The following is a 21,928-nucleotide window of genomic DNA, read 5'->3' on the forward strand; positions in this document are numbered from 1 at the left end:
CGTTTCTGTGTGCCCTGTGATTGGCTGGCAACCGATTCAGGGTGTCCCCCGCCTACTGCCCGAAGACAGCTGGGATAGGCTCCAGCACCCTCCGCGACCCTAGTGAGGATCAAGCGGCTCGGAAGATGAATGAATGAATGAATCAGTGAATACCTTAATGGCAGCATATGACCAATCTCATTCCATAACGCCTTCGCAATTTGCAGCTGTAACCTGATAACATGATAAGCTACCCACTGTAGTAACCGCTGTCCCCTTAACAAGCTCCACTCTTCCGGCAAGACTTTTTGCACCATGTTGGAGTGTGCCTGTGCACATTTTTGACTATTTATGAGAGAGAGAGAGACAGAGTTAGCTGGCTCACAGTCTGTGTTTAAGTTCATCCCAAAAGTGTTGACGCTCACTCACACACACACACACTGGAGCACAGTCACAAAACAGGAAGGTGTCTTAACATAACAACGAATGAAGATGAAGGGGGATTGAAAGGGGCTTTTCCAAATCCTTCTTGATGAAGGAGTTGTGTATGTACGCAAAGAGGCAACGTGAGGCTAATTATACATAACACCAATAATAACATGTATCCCGGCTATTCATGTCCACTAATTCAGGTTAATGACTGCAGAATCCGAGCATGCCGGCTGTAAATGCTTGTACACCCAAAGAGCATGCCGGTGCCTTGACCACGCGGGTTCCCACAATGACAGCATGTTGATTTTAGAACACATGACACGCTCCAAGCTGGAAAGCCACTGTGAGCAATGAATCACCAAAAATGTGTTTTCATCTCAGATAAGACTCAAGCGTGCGTGCAGAATCACAAGCATGAACATTTGAAATCAATTAAACACCAACATGTTGAGTTGTATAGCTGATGGGAAGCTCACACTGGAGCAGTCAACATACAGAAATGGGCCAAACTCAAACTGCTGTGTTCATCAAGTAAAGGTCAAGTTGCATTGACTGTAAATTCCGAAACTCGCGTGAGATACCGAAGCCACCATTTGCAAGGCGGACGCCATCGACTATGTATCAGCGTTGAGAGGACACCACTGTAAATATATTTTCACGAAAAGTAAATTCAATGCAGCGCACTGCACTGACTGTGAACTGCTCTCTAAACTGGAATCAATTTACTGTATAGTGATTGCAAGTGCAGCCACAATTTTAGAAACTGTCCAAAACTTTGGGTGTTTGAATTATGGGGAATTCGTCAATCCAACACACTGCCTGTTTTCTACAAGCATTCGACCATTTTCTAAACCGTTTATCCTGTTCAGGGTCAAGGGGAGGCGGAGCCTATTCCAGCTGGCTTGTGGCAAAAGGTCAGTCGCAAGGCACATGCAGGCATACTATTCACACTCATATTCGCACTGTCACCGATTGGGAACTGAGCCCACATTGACTGTGATGTCAAGTCAATGAGCCACTTGCACCGTCAGTGACTTTCTCTCCAAACACACTCTCGTCGAGTGTCTCCAGTGTAAAGCAAAATCAACAATGATAATAATAATAATAATAATAATAATAATAATAATAATAATACATTTTATTTATAAGCGCTTTTCAAGACACCCAAGGACACTTTACAATAACAAAAAACACAAAACAATACGGGTTGAGCAGCGGCAGCCAAAACGCGCCAGCGTTCACTCAACCCGGAAGTCAGAAAGAAACCACAAGGGAGGGAGAGGGAGAAAAAAAAAACACATACAATCCTTTCATCTTAAATAACATTTAAAAAAAAGAAAACAATCATATTCTACAAGTATTTCATCATCATTATCAAGCGATGATTTATTGAAAAAGTAAACAACTGCGGCGGAACCTTTTTACGTGAACGTCCCCCAATCTCGCGAGACATCAAAAGAAATCTCGTGAGATTACGTTTGACTGTTCCAGCGTGTTCAATTCGAATTTACAGGTATGGCCGAATGAACAAATCAAGAACAGGTGCGGGACTTTTTTTTTTAATCCGGTGGCCCAATAGCTGTGCGCCACTTGATGAATCAGGGCAGAATAAAACACTCGCTCGCCAGACACGGAAGTGTCCCTTTTTGCTTTCTGTGTTGGATAAAAACTACGATGAGAGTTTGTGTTGCCTTATGGCGCTGTGATCACCGACTGCCACTGTCCACGGTGCTGAATCACGCGCCACTCGGATTCCTCTGGAGAACAAAACAAAACAAACCCAAAAAAAAAACGACTGAACTTACTGAGTTTTGATTTTGGGGTTGTTTGCGTGTTTTCCCTTTCAAAGGCATAACTATGTTAATTTTCCTTTATGGAAATTGGTCAAATATTTGGAAGTACTTCTCTTTGCCTCCTCGCCAGACACGCTTCAATCCATATCCTCTTCATGAACATATTCCTCCCGGTACTATCTGATTCAGCTTTGTATTTAATTTAGCATTTCCTGAGGGGCATTGCCAGAGAAGCTCGATAAGTCTGTGCTGTACGTATTGTAAGTGCCCGTCTCCACTTCACACCGCTCATTTGGTGTCATTTCATTTTCTTCCGACTAACTTGACTGAGGGCAGCCCGGTAGTCCAGTGGTTAGCACGTCGGCTTCACAGTGCAGAAGTACCGGGTTCGATTCCAGCTCCGGCCTCCCTGTGTGGAGTTTGCATGTTCTGCCCGGGCCTGCGTGGGTTTTCTCCGGGTGCTCCGTTTTCCTCCCACATTCCAAAATCATGTGTAGCAGGCTGATTGAACACTCTAAATTGTCAATAGGTGTGAGTGTGAGTGCGAATGGTTGTTCGTTTCTGTGTGCCCTGCGATTGGCTGGCAACCGCTTCAGGGTGTCACCCGCCTACTGCCCGAAGATAGCTGGGATAGGCTCCAGCACCCCCGCGACCCTAGTGAGCATCAAGCGGCACACAGAAACGAAGAACCATTCGCACTCTCACTCACACCTAGGGACAATTTAGAGTGTTCAATCAGCCTGCTACGCATGTTTTTGGAATGTGGGAGGAAACCGGAACACCCGGAGAAAACCCACGCAGGCCCGGGGAGAACATGCAAACTCCACACAGGGAGGCCGGAGCTGGAATCGAACCCGGTACCTCTGCGCTGTGAAGCCGGCGGGCTAACCACTGGTCTACCGGGCCGCCCATTTTATTTATTTATTTTTATTTATTTTTTGCTACTTTGGTTGTGATTATCAGTACTTTGATCGAGTACCTCAGTTGTTTTTTTTTTTCCAGTGCACTCCTGTTTGCATTTTTTTTTTTAATATATCTTGGTCAGTCCACCCCCGCTCCTCCCTGCTTCCCTGCTTTTTAGGGTCCTACTCTTCCACCTCGCAAAACGTGACACTACGGCAGCTCTGATTGTGATGAGAAGTACCTGCACACATGTAAAGGCCAAAGACAATACTAGGACTACAATCAGCTTTTGTTTGCTGAATAACAAATACTCATATGCATTTTTCTTTTAACGATTTATTCGATTTTTTTGAATATCATTTCAACTTCCTCAATTGAAGTCATTGAAATCAATACATCAATGTTATTGTTAGATTTCTAATTCACGACGATTCCGATGCTTGTATAAGCGTTTTCGAAATAAGACTTCACAGGCAATGCTCTCCACGGCGCATCCATCACACTGTCATGGCGTCGCAGCAATGACGGGAACTTTGGCTGTCTTTCAGTAATAATCCCCCCCCCCCCCACCCCTCATGCCTTTCTGCCCTTATATCCTTTCCCTCTCCTCCATTTCCTGTCTGCCTCTCCAAACAAACCCTTGTCCATTTTTTCCCCCCATCTTGTTTACATCCTCTTAGCTTCCCAAATACCATCTGCACCACCCTGATGTCTCAATGCTTGTAGAGGCTTCACCTACAGCTCTTCTCTGCGTTCGGCATGAAACTTCCTGAACTCAGTTGAACGTCGATGCACCCTTTGCCAAATGCGATGAGACTACATTAGTCTTATGCGGGGTTTGCGTTTGTTTTGCTCTTCCTGTAACTCTTCTCCTGGGCTGTGCTTTTTTTTCCTTCACTACAAAGCGTTTGTCAGTTTCCTTCTGCATCAGCACAAAACTCGGTCACGCATGCTCGCAAACAAGCAGTTGCGAGGACACAAAGGGCCGCTGCAGACGCCAAAACGTGTCTCGTTGGGGGAATCGGATATGATGCATATTAGGCTTTTTTGTTGTCATCGTCCTTCTGGATTGTTGTGTTGAGTAGCTGAGCAACAGCAAGACGTTATCCAGATTCACGTTAACCTTACATGATACTTAACCCTTGTGTGCTCCAAATTAAAAAGGACTTAAGTTACGCGTTTTACAATTTTTGTAATGATGTATTTTGTGTTATAAAAACTTTTTTTTTTCAAACACTCAAAATGTTCAGCGGCATCTGTGCTATCCATACATATATAGTTTTTATTAGTTCTTTGGGATTTTTTATTCTTTATTTTTTGCAAAAGGGAAAAAAAAATTGTGTCTGGAGGTCCCAAACTAGCCCTACTAACAATCACGACCGGACGTGTTCATGTAAAATGCATTGGTTTGAAGCCTCCTGCAAAAAGGCAAACTCATTTGCGATCCTCTGGCGCCACCTATAAGTTGCACAATTGGAATGACCTCAACCCAACAATGTGGCATGTTTACGTCTGTCCAAACGAAAACAAAGCGATTGACGTAAAAAATCGCGTGAAATGCATGTATACACATTAGGTTTACGATGCATTCAAAAATTTGAATTATAATGGGTCTCTATGGTGCAAAATATGTAAATTGTGAAGATTAAGGTATCAAAACGTTTTTTTATTATTGCTGCAATGCCTGAGAATTATCAGCCGGTGACCTCATGAAATTTAGGCCATTTTAGAACCCCTCCATAAGTTTCAGCTCTCTCGTGTTTTTCTGAATGCCTTTGCCTTTGATTCAAAGACATCATTTTACATTTATCGCAAGTGGTGCACTACGAGGGTTTTAAGGAACTGCTCAGCGCCAGTATGGAAGTGCAACCACATCACGCGGGGATAACAAGAATGATTCCATGTTTAATTACTGCGGTTACATGGGTGAAAGAACCGGCTCTATATTGGGCCCTGCCGTTTTAATGCGGCCTTACGTATGTAATGCTTTTATCTTGATGATGTTCGTGCCATAAACAGCTGTTTTCGGCCGCATCTATTTTGGTTTACCCCTTTAACCTTGTTCTTTGTTTTCTCTCCACCTCTTCCGCCAGCTGCCCTTCCCTGCAGGAGGAACCTTGTACTCCTGTCACTTTGCATCCCGCAGGTCTTGCGGTACTGCCTTATACACAGCAACTGCAGGATGAGCGGTGGTATGACTTGCGCCGTGCGTAACAATGAAGTCATCATTAGATATGTCGTTTTAGCAATGTTATGACCGTATATGCGGTAATGATTGTATCGTTTGCCACGTAGTTGCACCATGTGATGGTGCAAGCATGACTTTGAAGTCTTAATCCCAAACCCTCGCCTTTTTTTGCTGTTCCCGCTTCCTGATTTGAGATCGGGGTGAATGAGTGAGGCCAAGTCCTGTTTGAAATGACAGTATGGCAGATTGTCAAGTCAAGTCAAGTCAAGTCAACAGTATTTATAGAGCACTTTCAAACAGCCATCGCTGCATACAAAGATACATACAAAGATTGCTATCGTGTTATGTCATAGTAGTACATAGCAGGATGTGTAATTATTCAAGACCAATTCTGTCATTGAATGCAAAATTTTGTATGCGTTATTTTTACTGAGGGCGGCCCAGTAGTCCAGTGGTTAGCACGTCGGCTTCACAGTGCAGAGGTACCGGGTTCGATTCCAGCTCCGGCCTCCCTGTGTGGAGTTTGCATGTTCTCCCCGGGCCTGCGTGGGTTTTCTTCGGGTGCTCCGGTTTCCTCCCACATTCCGAAAACATGCGTGGCAGGCTTATTGAACACTCTAAATTGTCCCTAGGTGTGAGTGCGAATGGTTGTTCGTTTCTGTGTGCCCTGCGATTGGCTGGCAACCGATTGAGGGTGTCCCCCGCCTACTGCCCGAAGACGGCTGGGATAGGCTCCAGCACCCCCCGCGACCCTAGTGAGGATCAAGCGGCTCGGAAGATGAATGAATGAATGAATGAAATATTTTTACTGAAATAAATGTGTGAGTAAGCGAAACTGCTCATATGGTGACCCAATCTCACCTCTCCACTGAAAAATAAATGACCATTTCATGTGTTTAGCTTTTTTAATCAGATGGGAGATACTGTAGGCATCACATTGGAATTATGGGTAGTGCTTGTGCCTCACAGTATTGAGGTTTGTGGTTCTCGGATGTCCATTCCAATCTTCTCTGTGTGGAGGTTGCATATTCTCCTTGTGCTTGGTTTGGTTTTCACTGTGTACCATCTTCCTCCAATAATTCAGAAACTACAATGTGATGTTCATTAACTCCATACTGGCCTGAGGTGTGAATATGACTATGAATTATTGCGAGTCTATATGGGCTGTGTGATTGGCAGTCGACCAGCCCCATGCGGGTGTACCCTTCCTCTCGCTCAGCTAGAGATAGCTTCCAGCTCGACTGAGATCCCAAAGAGGACAAACAGCATAGAAAAAAAATATATATGTGCTCTGTCTTGAGCCCCTGTTTCACTTGTTCAGTGTTGGAGTGAATAGAATGCTGCTGCCTGGGGGAGTCAACTTCCTAAAGCTGATATGATGTTGACGTACAAACCGCAAAACATCGGAAGGGTTGGAGTTACACGTTGCATGTATTGGAATTATGAAAAAAAAGGCACGCTCTATTGTTTACAACTGCTTTTGTTGATGCAGTCTAAATTGTTTTGGAAGGTGAGGCATGACTGCGCAGACTTTATGACACGTGTAACTGGCTGCTAAAGTCAGCACGCTCGCGACCCTCGTGAAGTTAAGCGATTCAGATAATGAATGGATGGATGGAGGGATGTTTTATGACTTGAACCACAGCGGGAATGCCAGTCTGCTCCTTGAATTCATTTTGAAATCCATTCGGGTTGTCAAGTCTCGGAGTCCATGTCGCACTCAAACACTCTATCTGATCAAGTGCATTCTTTTTTTTACAAGTCTCGCTTCAGACAACCGCCATGAAATAATGAATTTTAAAAGTCGCAAAGTTTCATGACGGACCAGGAAGTAGCTCAGCGCTACCACTTGACTTGGCTAAGTGCTTCCTGGAGGTTTCTCTGGGGATGCCTGTGCATCACTGTGGGAGAGATGAATAGCTCTATAGTGACTCGGATTCGACCAACAGGTGGCTGTGACTGAAGCACACTCCCTTGAAGCTGACCATGACTAATGAGTGACTCGGTGTGAAGAGATGCTCCGCAACAAGAAAGAGAAAGTGAGAACTTAATTAGAGTCCGACGTTGGTGAAGCTGCGTGTTGGGGTGGCTCACGACAGCATTTAGTGAAACCACACCACCACTCTCTCTCTCATAGAGTCTATGTATGTAGATTTATTTAGCTTCAATGTATATTTGTGTTGTATTAAAACAAGTAGTCCATATAAAAATGTTCCTGGAAATGCACATATATTTTATTTGTACCATATTTTCCGCACTAAAAGTCTTCCATTTTCTTAAAAGCTCGCAGTGCGCCTTAAAATCCGATGCGCCGTGTGCGCAGTTTTACAACGCAGAGTTTAAACTTAAGGCGATCGGTTACGCAGTTGAACATGGAAATAGAGCAGTGGCAAACGAGTTCAACGTTAACGAGTCAATGTCATAACTTGCTGTTGGTTAAGTGAACTGTGTCGCTGCTTTATTGAATGCGTTTTACTGACATCTGATCGTTCTGTTGGCGTTTCCTTGGGCGTAGCTCCATCTAGTGGATGCATTGTAGATTGCATCTTATAATGCGGTGCATCCAAAAAGTTTACAAAATTCATTGAAGGTGCGCCTCATAATCCAGTGTGCCTTTTAGTGTGGAAAATACGGTATTATTAAATTAGTGTGGTCAGTCGTTAATCAAATTGCCATAACCAAGTGCACATTTAGAAGGAACTTCTCATTCCTATTCTTTTCATACTTTGACACTTTAATTACAAAAATATCCTCTTTTGGTTTTTTTTTTATGTCAATGCTTTATGTTGATTTATGTCATATGAGATTATTATGTGATATACTTTTATACTTTCTTGATGGCAGCCAAGCTGATATCTCATTGGGCAGCAAAGGCCCTTGAAGAAATATGCATCTAGCAACAAGGATTTTAATTACATTTTAATTGTGACGTGCGTTAATATGACTTACAGTATATTACGAATTTGTTCTGACATGCATGCTAATGACAAAAATACAATTATATAACCTACTTATTATTTCACTTTGTGCCTGAATGAAAGCTTGAGAAACGATCACACTGTTTCCTGCCACAGCCACTTTATGTCAGTACTTCCAGCGGCGATGAAACAACACATTGTGTACTTCTTCATTAAAGAAAATGGAGAGCTTGTTCTGTAAGGCTTGCTGGCTCAGAATTTCCTATATTAGCAAGGCCTTCAAGCCATGGATGTATTACTGTCGAGCAAAGACAAAGTGATGCTCTGATCTGATCATAATCATGCGCAAGGCTCAGTATCCTCCAACTAAAGATGTTCGGTTATTACGAAGACGTGAGACAGGCAAATCTTGACTCGGTTACCTGTCAGGTGAGTAAAAGGGGATCATTTCAGAAAAGATCAGCAGCCGGCCAGGACTGCTTGATTTCGGTTCAATTTCCTACAAGCTGACGTAAGCAAAACGTCTATTTGCAACCATCACAGTTAAAAGACAGATTCAAAAGTTACAACACACCTGCAGCCACTCTTACATGAAACGCAGTGTTCACTAATTGTGATTTTATTGAAGATTTCTGCCGGGCCACACCTTACTCAAGGACGCAGCTATGCAGAAATGTTTAACTCGAGCGGGACGTCATTTGTCTTCCATATGCTTCAAGGTGTCCTCCCTCATGCCTTGAGCTTGGTCAACAATGTGCCATGAAAGACTGAGACAAACTGAGAATTTCAAGAGTAACATCTGATATACGGAGGGTGGACAGTATACTGCAAATCTGCACTGACGCCCCGTGTCAATAATTTCAGAACATATTAGTAAATATCAGTAATTTCGGTCGAAAACCTCCTATGTCCGAATTTGCTCAATGCTGCTAATATTTTTCAGCTCCCACATGGGGCTGTCATTTATCCATCCATCCATTTTCTGATCCGCTTTATCCCCCACAAGTGTTGCGGGGCGTCCTGGAGCCTACTCCAGCTGTCTTTGGGCAGTATGCGGGGGACACCTTGAACCGGTTACCAGCCAATTGCGGGGCACACAGAGACAAACAACCACCCGTGTTCACACTCACACCAAGGGACAAATTTTGAGTGTTCAATCAGCGTGCCATGCATGTTTTTGGAATCTAGGAGGAAACTGGAGTACCCGGAGAAAACCAACGCAGGCACGGGCAGAACATTGCAATCCCCACACATGAAGGCCAGTGATGGAATCGAACCCTGCACCTCTGCACCGTGAGGTCGACACGCTAACCACTTGCCCACCGGGCCGCCTGTTGTTTATTTATTTATGTATGTCTATCTGTATTTATTCATTCATTCATTCATTCATCTTCCGTACCGCTTGATCCTCACTAGGGTCGCGGGGGGTGCTGGAGCCCATCCCAGCAGTCTCCGGGCAGTAGGCGGGGGACACCATGAATCGGTTGCCAGCCAATCGCAGGGCACACAGAGACGAACAACCATCCACGCTCACACTCACACCTAGGGACAATTTAGAGTGTTCAATCAGCCTGCCATGCATATTTTTGGAATGTGGGAGGAAACCGGAGCACCCGGAGAAAACCCACGCAGACCCGGGGAGAACATGCAAACTCCACACAGGGAGGCCGCAGCTGGAATCGAACCCGGTACCTCTGCACTGTGAAGCCGACGTGCTAACCACTGGACTACCGGGCCGCCTCTGTATTTACTTATCTATTTTTTTTATTTATTAATGCAAATTCAAGTGTTGAAAATGGCTTGCTCTCCTTGACGATGCAATATTAACGGCTCAACAAACACGCTGTGAAAAAAGTGACGGTTTGGAGCATTTTAAGGATTCTGCACAATGCCAGCGATGTGCAGGTCATAACACATCAATGCCGATCTTGAGACAGCAGTCCGTTTGTGCAATTCAGTGACTTTACAATGCATAAAAGAAGAAGTGCACTTTTTACAGTGCTCCTTGACTGTGATCAATCCAAAATCATACTCGTACCGTAACCATGCACTTCATTCAACATCTCACTTGATAAGTACATTAATTGTAGCGGCATAGTGAGGGGTGTCAATTTTCCCATCGGATGTTCACCGATTGTCCTTCTCAGACTGATATTTGTGTCATGTGATATGACACAAATGTGATATTTGTGATGTGATAGAGCACAGGGAGATACAGTACACAGAGAGATCAAGATATGTCACTGTGTCCGCCTTTGCAGCTGTGAAGGCCACAACAGTGTTGAGGGGGTGTTAAAGTAATCCTTTGGCAAAGGCGCGGTGCCCCAGATGCAGGCGTGGTGATGAGCCTCATGCAGAGGGGGGGGGGGGGGGTCGTCCGTCCCACTGTCTGCGCTTTGGGTCACCAAACCAGATGCTGCCATTGCACACCAACTGTATTGCTTGTGTGTCATTTGAATCTTAGAGGGTGTTGTAACTTTGCCGCACTTTTGCACCAGCGTTGTCATTGTGCATGCAAGCTCCCTGATGATTTTGGCCCTCGTTAGCATGGCTGATCTGCCGGGGGCGTCGGTGTTGTTTACTCAGGTTGCGTCAAGCGCTCAAGTGTGACATCTGCGCAATGTGTGAATTAGATCTTTCAAAAGAATGCAGCCAAGATCTATTTAAACCCAGCGTCGTGGCAGCATGAGGGGGGGCGCAGAAAGTTTGGAATTTCATGAATGCCCAAAGCTGGGCTCATGAGTGAATCGTTGAGAGGTAAGTGTCATCCTTTTTTCTGCCTGCATCATTCAGCGGAGCATCCTCCGTCATGTACGTAGAAACTCATCGTGTGTGGGAGGAAGCACCAAATCCTTACAAGCCCACACACCGCAACTACAAATAACCTCATTTAGCTTATATGTAAGAATAAATAATAAATGCATATGAGTAGAATGACCATTTCGAGCAAATCCCTGTAAACTTTAGTTGCAGTTCACCAGGCGTGTGTCATTAAAAACCAACATGCGCCGGGATGACTAACGACGAAATCAACAGGGGACTCCATGTTGAAAAGCACACCTGCCGTGTGAATGGATCTGCAAAGTGATGGCGGTGGTGAATCAGGGGGCATTCAATGCTTCCATGGGTGGCATCACGTGACATTCATCATAACAGCGAGGGGCTCAGTATGGACGGAGACAAGGGTGGCGTCACGAGCTTGTGTTAAGACTGAATAGCATGTCAAGATGAGTTTGTGCAAATACAACGCCTGCAACAACAAAAAAAAAGAGAAATAAAATAGAAGCCGTGTCTCCTCGGTGGACAATGCTGGCTCACATTGTCAGGCAACAACTGGCGGCATTGTTCATATTGATGAGGATGATGCACTGAATGAGCAACATGCATGAAAGCGTGTGCATTGTGACACTCTTGATGCCACAGGCGTCTTTACAACCATCTGCTTGCAGAATTCAATCTGCAAGGGTGGCGTGTGGTATTGTCATATTTTATGTAGTATACATTTCAAATTTGGGTTCAGTCAACATTTAATTCGCGGGGGGTGGGGGCGCTCATCATTGCTGATATTTACCCCAATGGGAAGAACACATGAAAAAAAACGCTGTTTATGACATGCGTAAATACAAATATCCGGAGAACGACGCGTTTACATTACCTGAGCCGTGAGCCAAATCGATCTCCGGTTCGGTGAGTATATTCGGGTCACTTTGAGATCTGCCTCGCTGCAGACAACCGTCTAGTCCATCCGATGTGGCCATGGGTGGACAGCACAGGAATCCCGGATCAAATATTGAGAAGCCAAGCCAGAGGCGGGCAAGGTCAGGGAGAGCAAAAGCAGCGAGGCACCGGGCTATTAATTCGCTCTGACACCAGCGGCTTGAAGCGTCTATTAGGGATCCATGGTCGGGCAAAAGAAACGTGGAGCATGCGTGTGTATGTATGCGCGCGCGTGCATATGTGCGCGCATGTGCGGCTGCACAAGATGATGTGCTCCGCACGCGTCCCTATCTATCTTCCATGCACACGCGCGATGCCAAATACTCACGGATTTAACGTTCTGTTCGATGTGTTATTATCACGTGCTACGTTGCAAATAATTGCCCAATCTGACGGTGTGCAACATCACACTCCTCCGGTGATCTAAAAATCTGTTCGCAATCTTAAATGTACATAATGATAAATAACACAGTCAAACGCAACATGGTTACTTTTAATAACAAATCAGAAAATCAATTCAGTACATCGGTACAGCTGTGCAGACACATCTCTGTGTTTGAAATAAACAACACATACTATGAATCCATCCATCCGTTAGCTGAATGTTATCTTCACAAGGGTATTGGGGGCGAATATTTTATTTTATTGAACCATATCAAACGATTGTGTAGCATTGAAGTAACAATTCACGCAAAACAAAGCATGTACATTCGTGGTCACGTGACTATGTACGCGCAGATCCACTGGCTGGTTTGTCAGATGACGTAGACGGAAGTCAACGATCGTCACTGCTCCCCGGCTGTCAGACACAAAAAATGGTGCTTAACAGGTGCGGTGTCACGGTTGCACTGTTAGTTTTGATTGTTTTGTCGGTAATTGTCGTCGCATCCCGTCAAGAGTCGACATTAAACAATGGCCGTCACGACTTTCAAGAAGAACTGGTCATCAGACCGCTCCAGTCAGGGGATATTTATGCTAGCTTCCAGTTCCGCACCTTGTGGGAAGCAGATTTCTTTGGAGGAAACAAAGGTAAGCGAGCAGTCCAATATAAAGTTAAAAGTCACTTCTATAAACGTGTCTCAATAAAGCTTCGTTTCAAAGTAAAGTGTATGTGGTGAAAGAGTTAAAGAATTCACATCGCTGCGGAATGAGTGTTTCGATAGTCGCTGCTTTTCCAACGCTTGCACCGCTGAAAACGTTGCCTTTGATTATGTGGACCTTCTTGGACTCAAAGGTTTGTAAAGATGGTAGTGAGACTGCCATGTAGTACAATTTACAGTTGTTGGCAATGATCAGAAGACAGGCGACAGTGTTGAAGATTCTGAGATTCAATTTGAAGTGAAAAGAAGAAAATGGGCTCAGGAAGCTCCCCAGATGAGCAGCCCAGACTGGACGGTCATAAAGATGAAAAAATGACGCCTTTGAAAGATCTGTGCCGAATTTCACCCCCCTCCCCCCGACCGTTTTTGTCATGTAAAGCAGGGGTGTCCAAACTTTTTGCCAAGGGGGCCAGATTTTATGTGGTAAAATGTCGGGGGGCCGACCTTGGCTGACATTCTTTACATTGAACAACAATATTGTTCAACAAATTTTAGTAAGCCAGTCTGTTTCACATTTCCATTTTTATTTTAATTTCAACAATCTTAAGAATTTCTTTTGGTTCATTTGAAACGGGTATATCACATGCAACTGCTTATTCACTTGACTTTTTCTTAAACAGAAGTCTCCTGAGTGCAAATTGATTGATTTGAAACATAAAATGTATCACCATGACTTTTCAATAGTCACAAAACCTTTGACTCGAACAACAGGGAAATGAACAAGCAATACACATATCCACAACTGCACGGATCATTTGAAATATGACATATCAGTCAATATAAACACGGAGTGATGTCTTGTTAACTCGTGAGTGATGCCCTCTAGTGTCTAAATGCTATTACTCATTTAGTGAATGCTATTACTCATTTAGCCACTAGAGGGAAGCAGTACTCTATGAAACATCACTCACCAGTCTACGAGACCTCAGTCAATGCAACACGTGTTCCATTGCGCCCAACCTGGGGGCCAGACGGCACTGACTTTATGACAGGGGCCGAGGGCCGGATGAAATTCGACCGCGGGCCGTATTTGGCCCGCGGGCCGGACTTTGGACATGCCTGATGTAAAGTTTGTGTATATGTCGAGTGGACCCGTTGTTGTCCTGATGTCAGCATTTTTTTACCATGACCTGACCTTCATTGATCTTTACACCTTTTCGGCAACACACGCTTGGCATTATCACTGTTTCTACTAAGAGGCATGTGGTTGCTATTTGGCCTAGTTGTTCATCGTGATGGGAGACTGCGTGCAATGGTATGACTGGGTGAATGGCTGTAGGATATGAGGAGTGAAGCGCAACGAGAATTTACAACATGGACCCCGGAGGAGACGGAGAGAGGAGTCAGTGTTTGAAAATTAAAGTGAGGAGGCTCAAGAAGGAACTGGGGAGTTGAACCATTCTCTCCATATTTGCGTGTGACAGTTGCTTGTTTACTTTCAATCTTTTAGCAGACCTGAGTGACAACATATATGCTGAGATCGGGATATTCCTGCTTAACCGGTTAAAGGGGTCACTGTCGTCTACAATCTTTTCAAACAACAAAACCTATGTAGGGATGGAGACAAATCTTTTCTTGGCTTATGTTTGTGTTTCTGCTTTATCTCGCGTATTCTTTTAAGTGCTTTGTTACAGCTGAAGCGAATGTGAAAGTGTTCTATGAATAAAGTTGAGCGTGTCAATAATGTTATTTCCAACAATGCGACTCCCTACCGGTGGTGTCTGCGATGGACTCGATGTGCAACTTCGGCCGAGTGATGCTAGCTATTTTGAATTAAAAGAGATGGTTAAAATTAAATAAACACGCATACAGTAGCTAGTTCATTTTTTGCCCTAAATTCAATTATTTTCAGACTTTTTACAAGATTGTGCAGGTATTGACACATTTTGTCCTTGTACTGTTGCCACGGTAAGCCAAATGAATATGGCCGACCTGCTACGTATGCTCGCACAGATCAGGAGCTCAGATCATGTCTTGAGAGGTACTGTGGCCACTGGAAATAGTAGAACCGGGCGAGATTTTGAGCAGAAACTCCTGCCATGTCTGTCGCATAAACGTCATGAGAAGGGTATATGTAATGCACTACAGTACATCATCATCTGACTGCACTTCGATGAACTCCAGTCCAACTCAACTGTATTTCTTAATGTTTTTGTTGAACACGCACCATTTATTTTTTTGCGCTTTCTCCGTAGTGTCCCACTACCGGCTGTTTCCCAAGTCGCTGGGACAAGTTATCTCCAAGTTCTCCGTGCGTGAGCTGCACATCTCCTTGACACAGGGATACTGGAGGACCATGCAATGGGGGCAGCCTTATCAACCTTCGCCCCCTGGAGCTGAGCTCTGGGTCTGGTTCCAGGACTCCGTCACGGAGTGAGTCGTCCTTGAGAAAGATGGCATGACGTCATTGTATTGTAATTATTATAATAATAATTGCGTGGGTTTTCTCCGGGTGCTCCGGTTTCCTCCCACATTCCAAAAACATGCGTGGCAGGCTGATTGAACACTCCAAATTGTCCCTAGGTGTGAGTGTGAGCGCGGATGGTTGTTCGTCTCTGTGTGCCCTGCGATTGGCTGGCAACCGATTCAGGGTGTCCCCCGCCTACTGCCCGGAGACAGCTGGGATGGGCTCCAGCACCCCCCCGCGACCCTCGTGAGGATCAAGCGGTATGGAAGGAAGAAGAATAAATCATCCTCGGTGCATGTTTTCCGTTGTTTTTGTTATAAGATAAGATAAGATAAGATATCCTTTATTCGTCCCACACTGGGGAAATTTACAGCCTCCAGCAGCAAGAATGTATGTAGAAAGAAGAAAGAAGAGAAAAAAACAACAAACATCTTTCAATTAAATGCAATATGAACACAAAATGGATAAATCGCAGTCCTATTTACAATTTTCCTTCACATCATTTAATTATTATTATTATTATGATTGTTATTTTTTATTCATCAGCCTGACAGCAGTCGGTAGGAACGAGCGGCGGTATCTCTCCTTCTTGCAGCGCGGGTGTAACAGTCTCTGGCTGAAGGATTGTAATTAGCATTATTAATTAAATTAAATTAATTAATTAAAAGATTATTGTAATTATTAATCCAAAAAGCATACGATCGTGTAGCAATTATTTTCTGGATTCTTTCAGCGTGGATGGCACATGGAGCGAGCTCACAAATGTTTTGTCGGGAATCTTCTGCGCCTCGTTGACCTTTGACTCCATCAACAGCATTCAGCCCAGCGCCTCCTTCAAGCCACTGGGGATAGGCAACGGTAACATTTGACACTGTTTAGCACTTTATCTTTGCATTCTGTAGGCACTGATGGCGTTGACTCCTCACATTTGTGAATCTTAATTTTGAGGCATTTCGGCCACATTTTCGCCTTTGTTGCTTTTCCATTACAACAAGCACCCATCAATTGGGGCGGGATCAACTGAAGTAGCTAAACCTTACCGGCACAGTATATACTGACAAGGTGCCGCTGTTCTGTCATAAGATGTCATGAGTGGAAAATCTCAACCACTGGTTGAGAGTGAGTGAGAGAGAGAGAGAGAGAGAGAGAGAGAGAGAGAGAGAGAGAGAGAGAGAGAGAGAGACTTTTTCCCTCTTTATCATGTAATATTGTAAATAGGAGTGCACACTGATGAAAGTCCAGCAATGCTAAGTATTGAATTAAACCAGGGGTGCCCATTAGGTAGATCCTGATCTAAGACAGTTCCCAAGTAGATCTGAGGCGTGTCGAGAAGAAAAAAAACAACCAACCATTTGTGTGTCTTTGTACATGTTATTAATATATTTTTTGTGTTAATATACACTGCATACTAATCATATTATCAGTCTCATCTTCACTAAAAAAAATATTTTAAAAATAAAATAAAGCAGGTAAATCTTCAATTTACGGTGGCGCGTGATTGCAATACCGGAAGTTCTTAGCGCTCAGCAGTTTGCAATTGCAGCTTGTGATCAGAGCTGTTGCGCTCCGTCTTTTATCGTCATGATTCTCATTCAGAGTTTGCTTCGTGTACAATTCACTGAGGGCACGGGCAAAGAATAGGAATCTAGGAGGTCCCAGGGAAGCACTTTAAAACTGTACGTGTGACCTACGATAGTTAACAGGTTGCAAAAGTGCGTCACATGCCTCCGTTTCAGGCTGTTTCTCATCATGGCGTTCACGCGCGTGTCTGTGTGTGTGTGTGTGTGGGTGTGGGTGTTTATGCACGTGCGCCGGTAAGGGTAGATCCCAGGAGGTTAGTTGATCGAAAAGTAGATCTTCGATCCAAAAAGTTTGGGCACCCCTCAATTAAACAGATTCATTCACAAGAGGTCAACCACAGGTGGGTGTAATCGATATTAGATGTCTGAAAAAAAAAACGTTTTGGGGCTCGTAGGATGTGACCGAGATATGGATTTTTTTTGTTTTTTGCGCCATGCCGATTGCAAGATTGGGCAGGATAAAATTGTCATACCCGATTAGTATTAAAAAAATATATGAGTAAAAACCTTTTGGGGGTGGGGGGTGGGGTTTCCTTCACGTTTCCAACAATACAAATGTGGATTATCGACAGAACATTTGACTGGTTCACGGCACATGAGAGAAACATCGGCAAGACACACACTTTGTGGTGACACCTCAAGCCGTACGAAGGTTTACCATTTGAAGTGTTTGTTTGTTTGTTTATTGAACATAAAACATCTACAGTAATAATTTGACAGAAAATAAGGTAGATAAAAAGTAAAAAAGAAATCAGTCTTCATTCAACACAGTTATTATGTTCAAGGGAGTAGGATGAAGTAAAAAAACGTATCTAGTCCTACCCCGTTATGTGTTTATATCTACTAAATCATTTTTATATCAATCAGAAAAGAAAAAATAAGAAGTCTCCATTAAGGCTCATACTTCACCCATAACCGTGATATTTTTACAACTTTTGGTTTGTGTACTGCCACTGGCACTATTCACCAATGCAACCATTGATGAGAAGGGCTCGGCTTGATGCGAAATGTACTTTCCGTCTCCCTCAAAGTGACGGACCACCGCTTCCTCCGCTACGCCACCCTTCCGCGTGAGACTGTTTGTACAGAAAATTTGACACCCTGGAAGAAACTCTTGCCATGTGGCTCCAAGGTAAGGCTTCAATAATGGGTCTTACATCACCACCACACGGCCATCCCCGGCGTTTGCGCCACGTCTTGGGGAATTGCGGGTTTCTACCCAACATCAGCATCCGTTTTCTATGTTGGCACTTTTCTCTCCCCCCCCCCCCCTCCCCTACCCCAGGCCGGCCTCGCTGTCCTACTCAAGTCCGAGAAACTCTTCCACAGCAGTTTTCATTCCCAGGCAGTGCACATTCGACCCGTGTGTCAGGACGCACAATGCGCAACCACCTCGTGGGAGCTGATACAGACACTGAATGTCGTTTTTGATCTTTACGTTTCCGGACAAGGCAAACGAGGTAGGAAGCCCACCCTGCCTGTTTTTTTTTTTTTTTTTCGGGCCACTGAAGGAATATATTTTGACGTGTGGCTTCCATTGCTCTGTTCAACAGAATGGTCTCTTTTCAAGATGTTCTCCCGGACCTTGACGGAGGCATGCCCTCTGGCTTCCTCCAGTAAAATCTACGTTGACGTTTCGGACAATTCTGAGGTTTGAACGGCGCACATGAATCTGCTCAAAACGCAAAAATCCTTTCTTCACACATTTTGGAGTAACGTTTGTCATTTTGCAAGGGGGAGGATTTTGTGCTGAGCCCCGCCACTCCTCTGCTCAGGCAAGTAGTGGTGCTAGGGGACAGGCGCACCTTCTCCGTTTACGATCTGACCCAAAAAAGCACCTTTGGCGCAACGTCCTCTCTCAACCTTCTGATTCGCTGGAAATCTAGCGATGGTGAGTCGGAAAACAAGCCGCAGACAACGGGAAAAGACACTTTAACCATTTGTGTGCAGTTGTGCTTCCTTGTAAAAAAAATCCTCACGTATGAGACTGCCGAAGCACCTTGACCTTTTTTTGCCCCTCCGCCCCCATCCGCAGCGCACATGCGCCCCTTGCTGCACGCGGAGCGCTACGTGGCGGGTTACAGGCTGCAGTCTGGAGAGTTCCACACGCTGATATACAACAACCACCCCTACCGGTCGTTTCCCGTGCTGCTGCTGGACTTGGTGCCCTGGTACCTTCGTCTCTACATCCACACCCTCAGCGTCACAAGCAAGGGGAAGACGAACAAGCCCAGTGAGTAAAGAGCAACACAAGTCACTCACTCAAGACTTGGGGATTGCGACTCGAGATGAACCAGTTATTCATGCCGCACATTTTCATGATTGTTGATTTGACCACAAAGTGGCAACTAAATTTAAGATAAGATAAGATATCCTTTATTCGTCCCACACTGGGGAAATTTACACCCTCCAGCAGCAAGAATGTATGTAGAAAGAGGAAAAAAACAACAAACATCTTTCAATTAGATGCAATATGAACACAAAATGGATAAATCGCAGTACTATTTACAATTTTCCTTCACATCATTTAATTGTTATTATTATTATGATTGTTATTTTTTATTCATCAGCCTGACAGCAGTCGGTAGGAACGAGCGTCGGTATCTCTCCTTCTTGCAGTGCGGGTGTCGCTGAAGGAGCTACCAAGTGCTGTCAGGGCGGGCTGGAGGGGGTGGGAGGGACTGGCCATCATAGCTTTTAGCTTAGTTAGCATCCTTCTGTTGCCCACCTCCTCCAGAGTGTCAAGTGAGCAACCCAGGACAGAACTGGCCTTCCTGACCAGTCGCTCCAGTCTCTTTCTGTCCCGGGCTGAGATGCTGCCTGACCAGCAGACAATGCCATAATGGATGGCCGAGGCCACCACCGAGTTATAGAACGTCTTAAGGAGTGACCCCTGAACCCCAAAAGACCTCAGTCTCCTGAGTAGGAAGAGTCGGCTCTGTCCTTTCCTAATCAGGGTGTCCGTGTTTGTAGACCAGTCCAGTTTGTCGTTCAGTTTGTTCAATTTGGATTTAAAAAAAAATACTGGAAAGTCCTGCCACCTTTTGGATTTGACATAAATTTGACATAAACGGCAACACCCAGGGATAACTCGACTTGTCCCGAGTATTTCGACATTGAAGTGATCATTAATTTCCGTTTTTCTGAAGCGGTCTTTGAACGCCTCTCGAGTCAAACAGAAGAGAGAAGGCACGTTGTGGACGCAGACGTGTCTTGTGTTTGTCGAGAATGTTAAAAGCATAAAGTGTACGTTTTAAAAAGACAACGCCACGGCTCTCCTTTTTCGGAGCTGCGCCATGTATCTATATCTATTTGAGCTATATATTAGCCTACTATCAAAATCTTTTTCCATTTTCAAACATTTTTTATAAAGATCCAGGGAGCCACTAGATGTCGCTAAAGAGCCGCGTGTTGCTGACCCCCAACATAGAGCATGAGCATTGTTTTTTGTTCTGTCATGAGCTTGAGAATTGTCCCCTTACGAAAAATCGGGACTCCTCATGTAACACTCTGGTATCCGATTCATCCTGGTGTTGAACTTCCTCCTTGCGACATCTCAGGCCTTTTTGATTTCTTGCCTGGCATCTCAACTCACCACAGCCATCCAACTGTCAAAGCAAATGCACATTTGGTCAAGATCAACTTCAGTGTCAAATATGCTCGATTTTCAAAATGCAGCACAGATGAAATTTCTTTCCTCTCAATTCTCAGTGCAAACACGCAGTGCATTAAAACACACGCACAGCAGCTCAAGATAAGGAAGCGAAACCAAATTGGATCAAAAAAACATATTTCTAAAACAGAAATATGTCTGTTGTTGTCTGTTGCACCGTAACTGCAAAATGACGTAAACGCCTTCTTCATCGTGACAATGTTTTAACTTTCTGCCGTCAGGTTACATCCACTATGAGCCGTCCAAGGACCGTGTGAAGCCGCACACGCTGGAGATGCTGGTGCAACTTCCCCCCAACTCTGTCACTGAAGTCACCGTGCATTTTGACAGAATTCTGCTCAAATGGACAGAGTACCCCCCTGACCCGAATCATGGCTTCTATGTCGGGTTTGTTTACGTTTCATTGACACCCCCCCCCCCCCTCCCCCAATCACGTTCGCTTTTTCACAGTGTTCCTGACACTGTATATGCATTTTAAAAAATTCAGACTAATTTCTCTCTTTGGTGCGTAGGTCCTCTGTTGTCAGTTCCCTTGTACCGAGCATTGTCACCAGGGATACGAATGCCACACACGAATGCCCTCTTTTTAACAGTTTGTAAGTATTTTGGTCGGATTTCGGAATCTACAAAGCTGTAAGGTTCTCCTCTAATTTGGGTATCGCGTCTGCCTCCAGCTTCCCCAGCAAAGAAGAATCCAGCTACTTTGTGCGCCTCTATACAGAACCTCTGCTGGTCAACCTGCCCACTCCAGACTTCAGCATGCCTTATAATGTCATCTGCCTGACCTGCACTGCAGTGGCTGTGGGTTATGGATCCCTCTTCAACCTGCTCACGCGCAATTTCCAGATAGGCGAGCCAAGGCCGGGAGTGGCCAAACGCATTGCCAACATAATTCGGAGAATGCGGGGCGTGCCGCCGCTCTGAAAAATGGCAGGGCGACAGGCCCCGCTCTACTCCGTTCCTTTAGTTCAAGCTACTGATAAATGAGCCCCATTCAGGGAGGAACTGATTGATTTTTATTTTTTACATATTTATTTGGAATACGTGTTTCCAGGATTGTGTGTGTCACTCGAGGACATGTTAACACACTTGGATTAAAAATGGATGGAGGACAGGATCCTGTCGCTGTCGAGCACAAGCAAGCAGGTAAGCAGAATTTCTGAGCTCGTTCCCGCCCAAGCCGAGATCACAACAGACAGTCTTTGCTGTCGTAGAGACAATTAAGTTTCTGCAAACAT

The 21,928-nt window shown here is 44.7% G+C and overlaps 2 protein-coding genes across 4 annotated transcripts in view; one reads left to right on the forward strand and one right to left on the reverse strand.

Annotated features, from left to right (window-relative positions):
• The window catches only part of phactr3a (phosphatase and actin regulator 3a), a 35,579-nt gene extending 23,472 nt beyond the window's left edge, over positions 1–12,107 (reverse strand). For 2 of the 3 annotated variants that reach the window (XM_052051109.1, XM_052051100.1), the window contains exon 1: positions 11,869–12,107. In XM_052051109.1, the coding sequence (XP_051907069.1) occupies positions 11,869–11,971 (103 nt within the window). In that variant the 5' untranslated portion in view covers positions 11,972–12,107. The remainder of the gene's footprint in view (positions 1–11,868) is intronic. The other variant, XM_052051119.1, reaches the window with a different exon arrangement.
• Positions 12,108–12,682: 575 nt separating this feature from the next.
• pigt (phosphatidylinositol glycan anchor biosynthesis, class T) lies at positions 12,683–21,807 on the forward strand. Its single transcript, XM_052051075.1, has 11 exons — positions 12,683–12,959; positions 15,226–15,403; positions 16,171–16,295; positions 18,049–18,149; positions 18,303–18,477; positions 18,571–18,668; positions 18,752–18,908; positions 19,053–19,250; positions 20,912–21,077; positions 21,203–21,286; positions 21,365–21,807. The coding sequence occupies exons 1-11, from the start codon at positions 12,746–12,748 to the stop codon at positions 21,612–21,614; spliced, it is 1,746 nt and encodes a 581-aa protein (XP_051907035.1). The 5' UTR covers positions 12,683–12,745; the 3' UTR covers positions 21,615–21,807.
• The last annotated feature ends 121 nt before the right edge of the window (positions 21,808–21,928 follow it).

This window comes from Hippocampus zosterae, chromosome 2 (genome assembly GCF_025434085.1).
Source record: "Hippocampus zosterae strain Florida chromosome 2, ASM2543408v3, whole genome shotgun sequence".
Taxonomy (NCBI): Eukaryota; Metazoa; Chordata; class Actinopteri; order Syngnathiformes; family Syngnathidae; genus Hippocampus; species Hippocampus zosterae.

Bases quoted from the DNA above. Each gene is read 5' to 3' on its own strand.
- pigt (XM_052051075.1), top strand. From the start codon at position 12,746: ATGGTGCTTAACAGGTGCGGTGTCACGGTTGCACTGTTAGTTTTGATT. The intron at 12,960-15,225 runs GTAAGCGAGCAG...CTTTCTCCGTAG, and splicing joins TTTCTTTGGAGGAAACAAAG to TGTCCCACTACCGGCTGTTT. The intron at 21,287-21,364 runs GTAAGTATTTTG...GTCTGCCTCCAG, and splicing joins TGCCCTCTTTTTAACAGTTT to CTTCCCCAGCAAAGAAGAAT.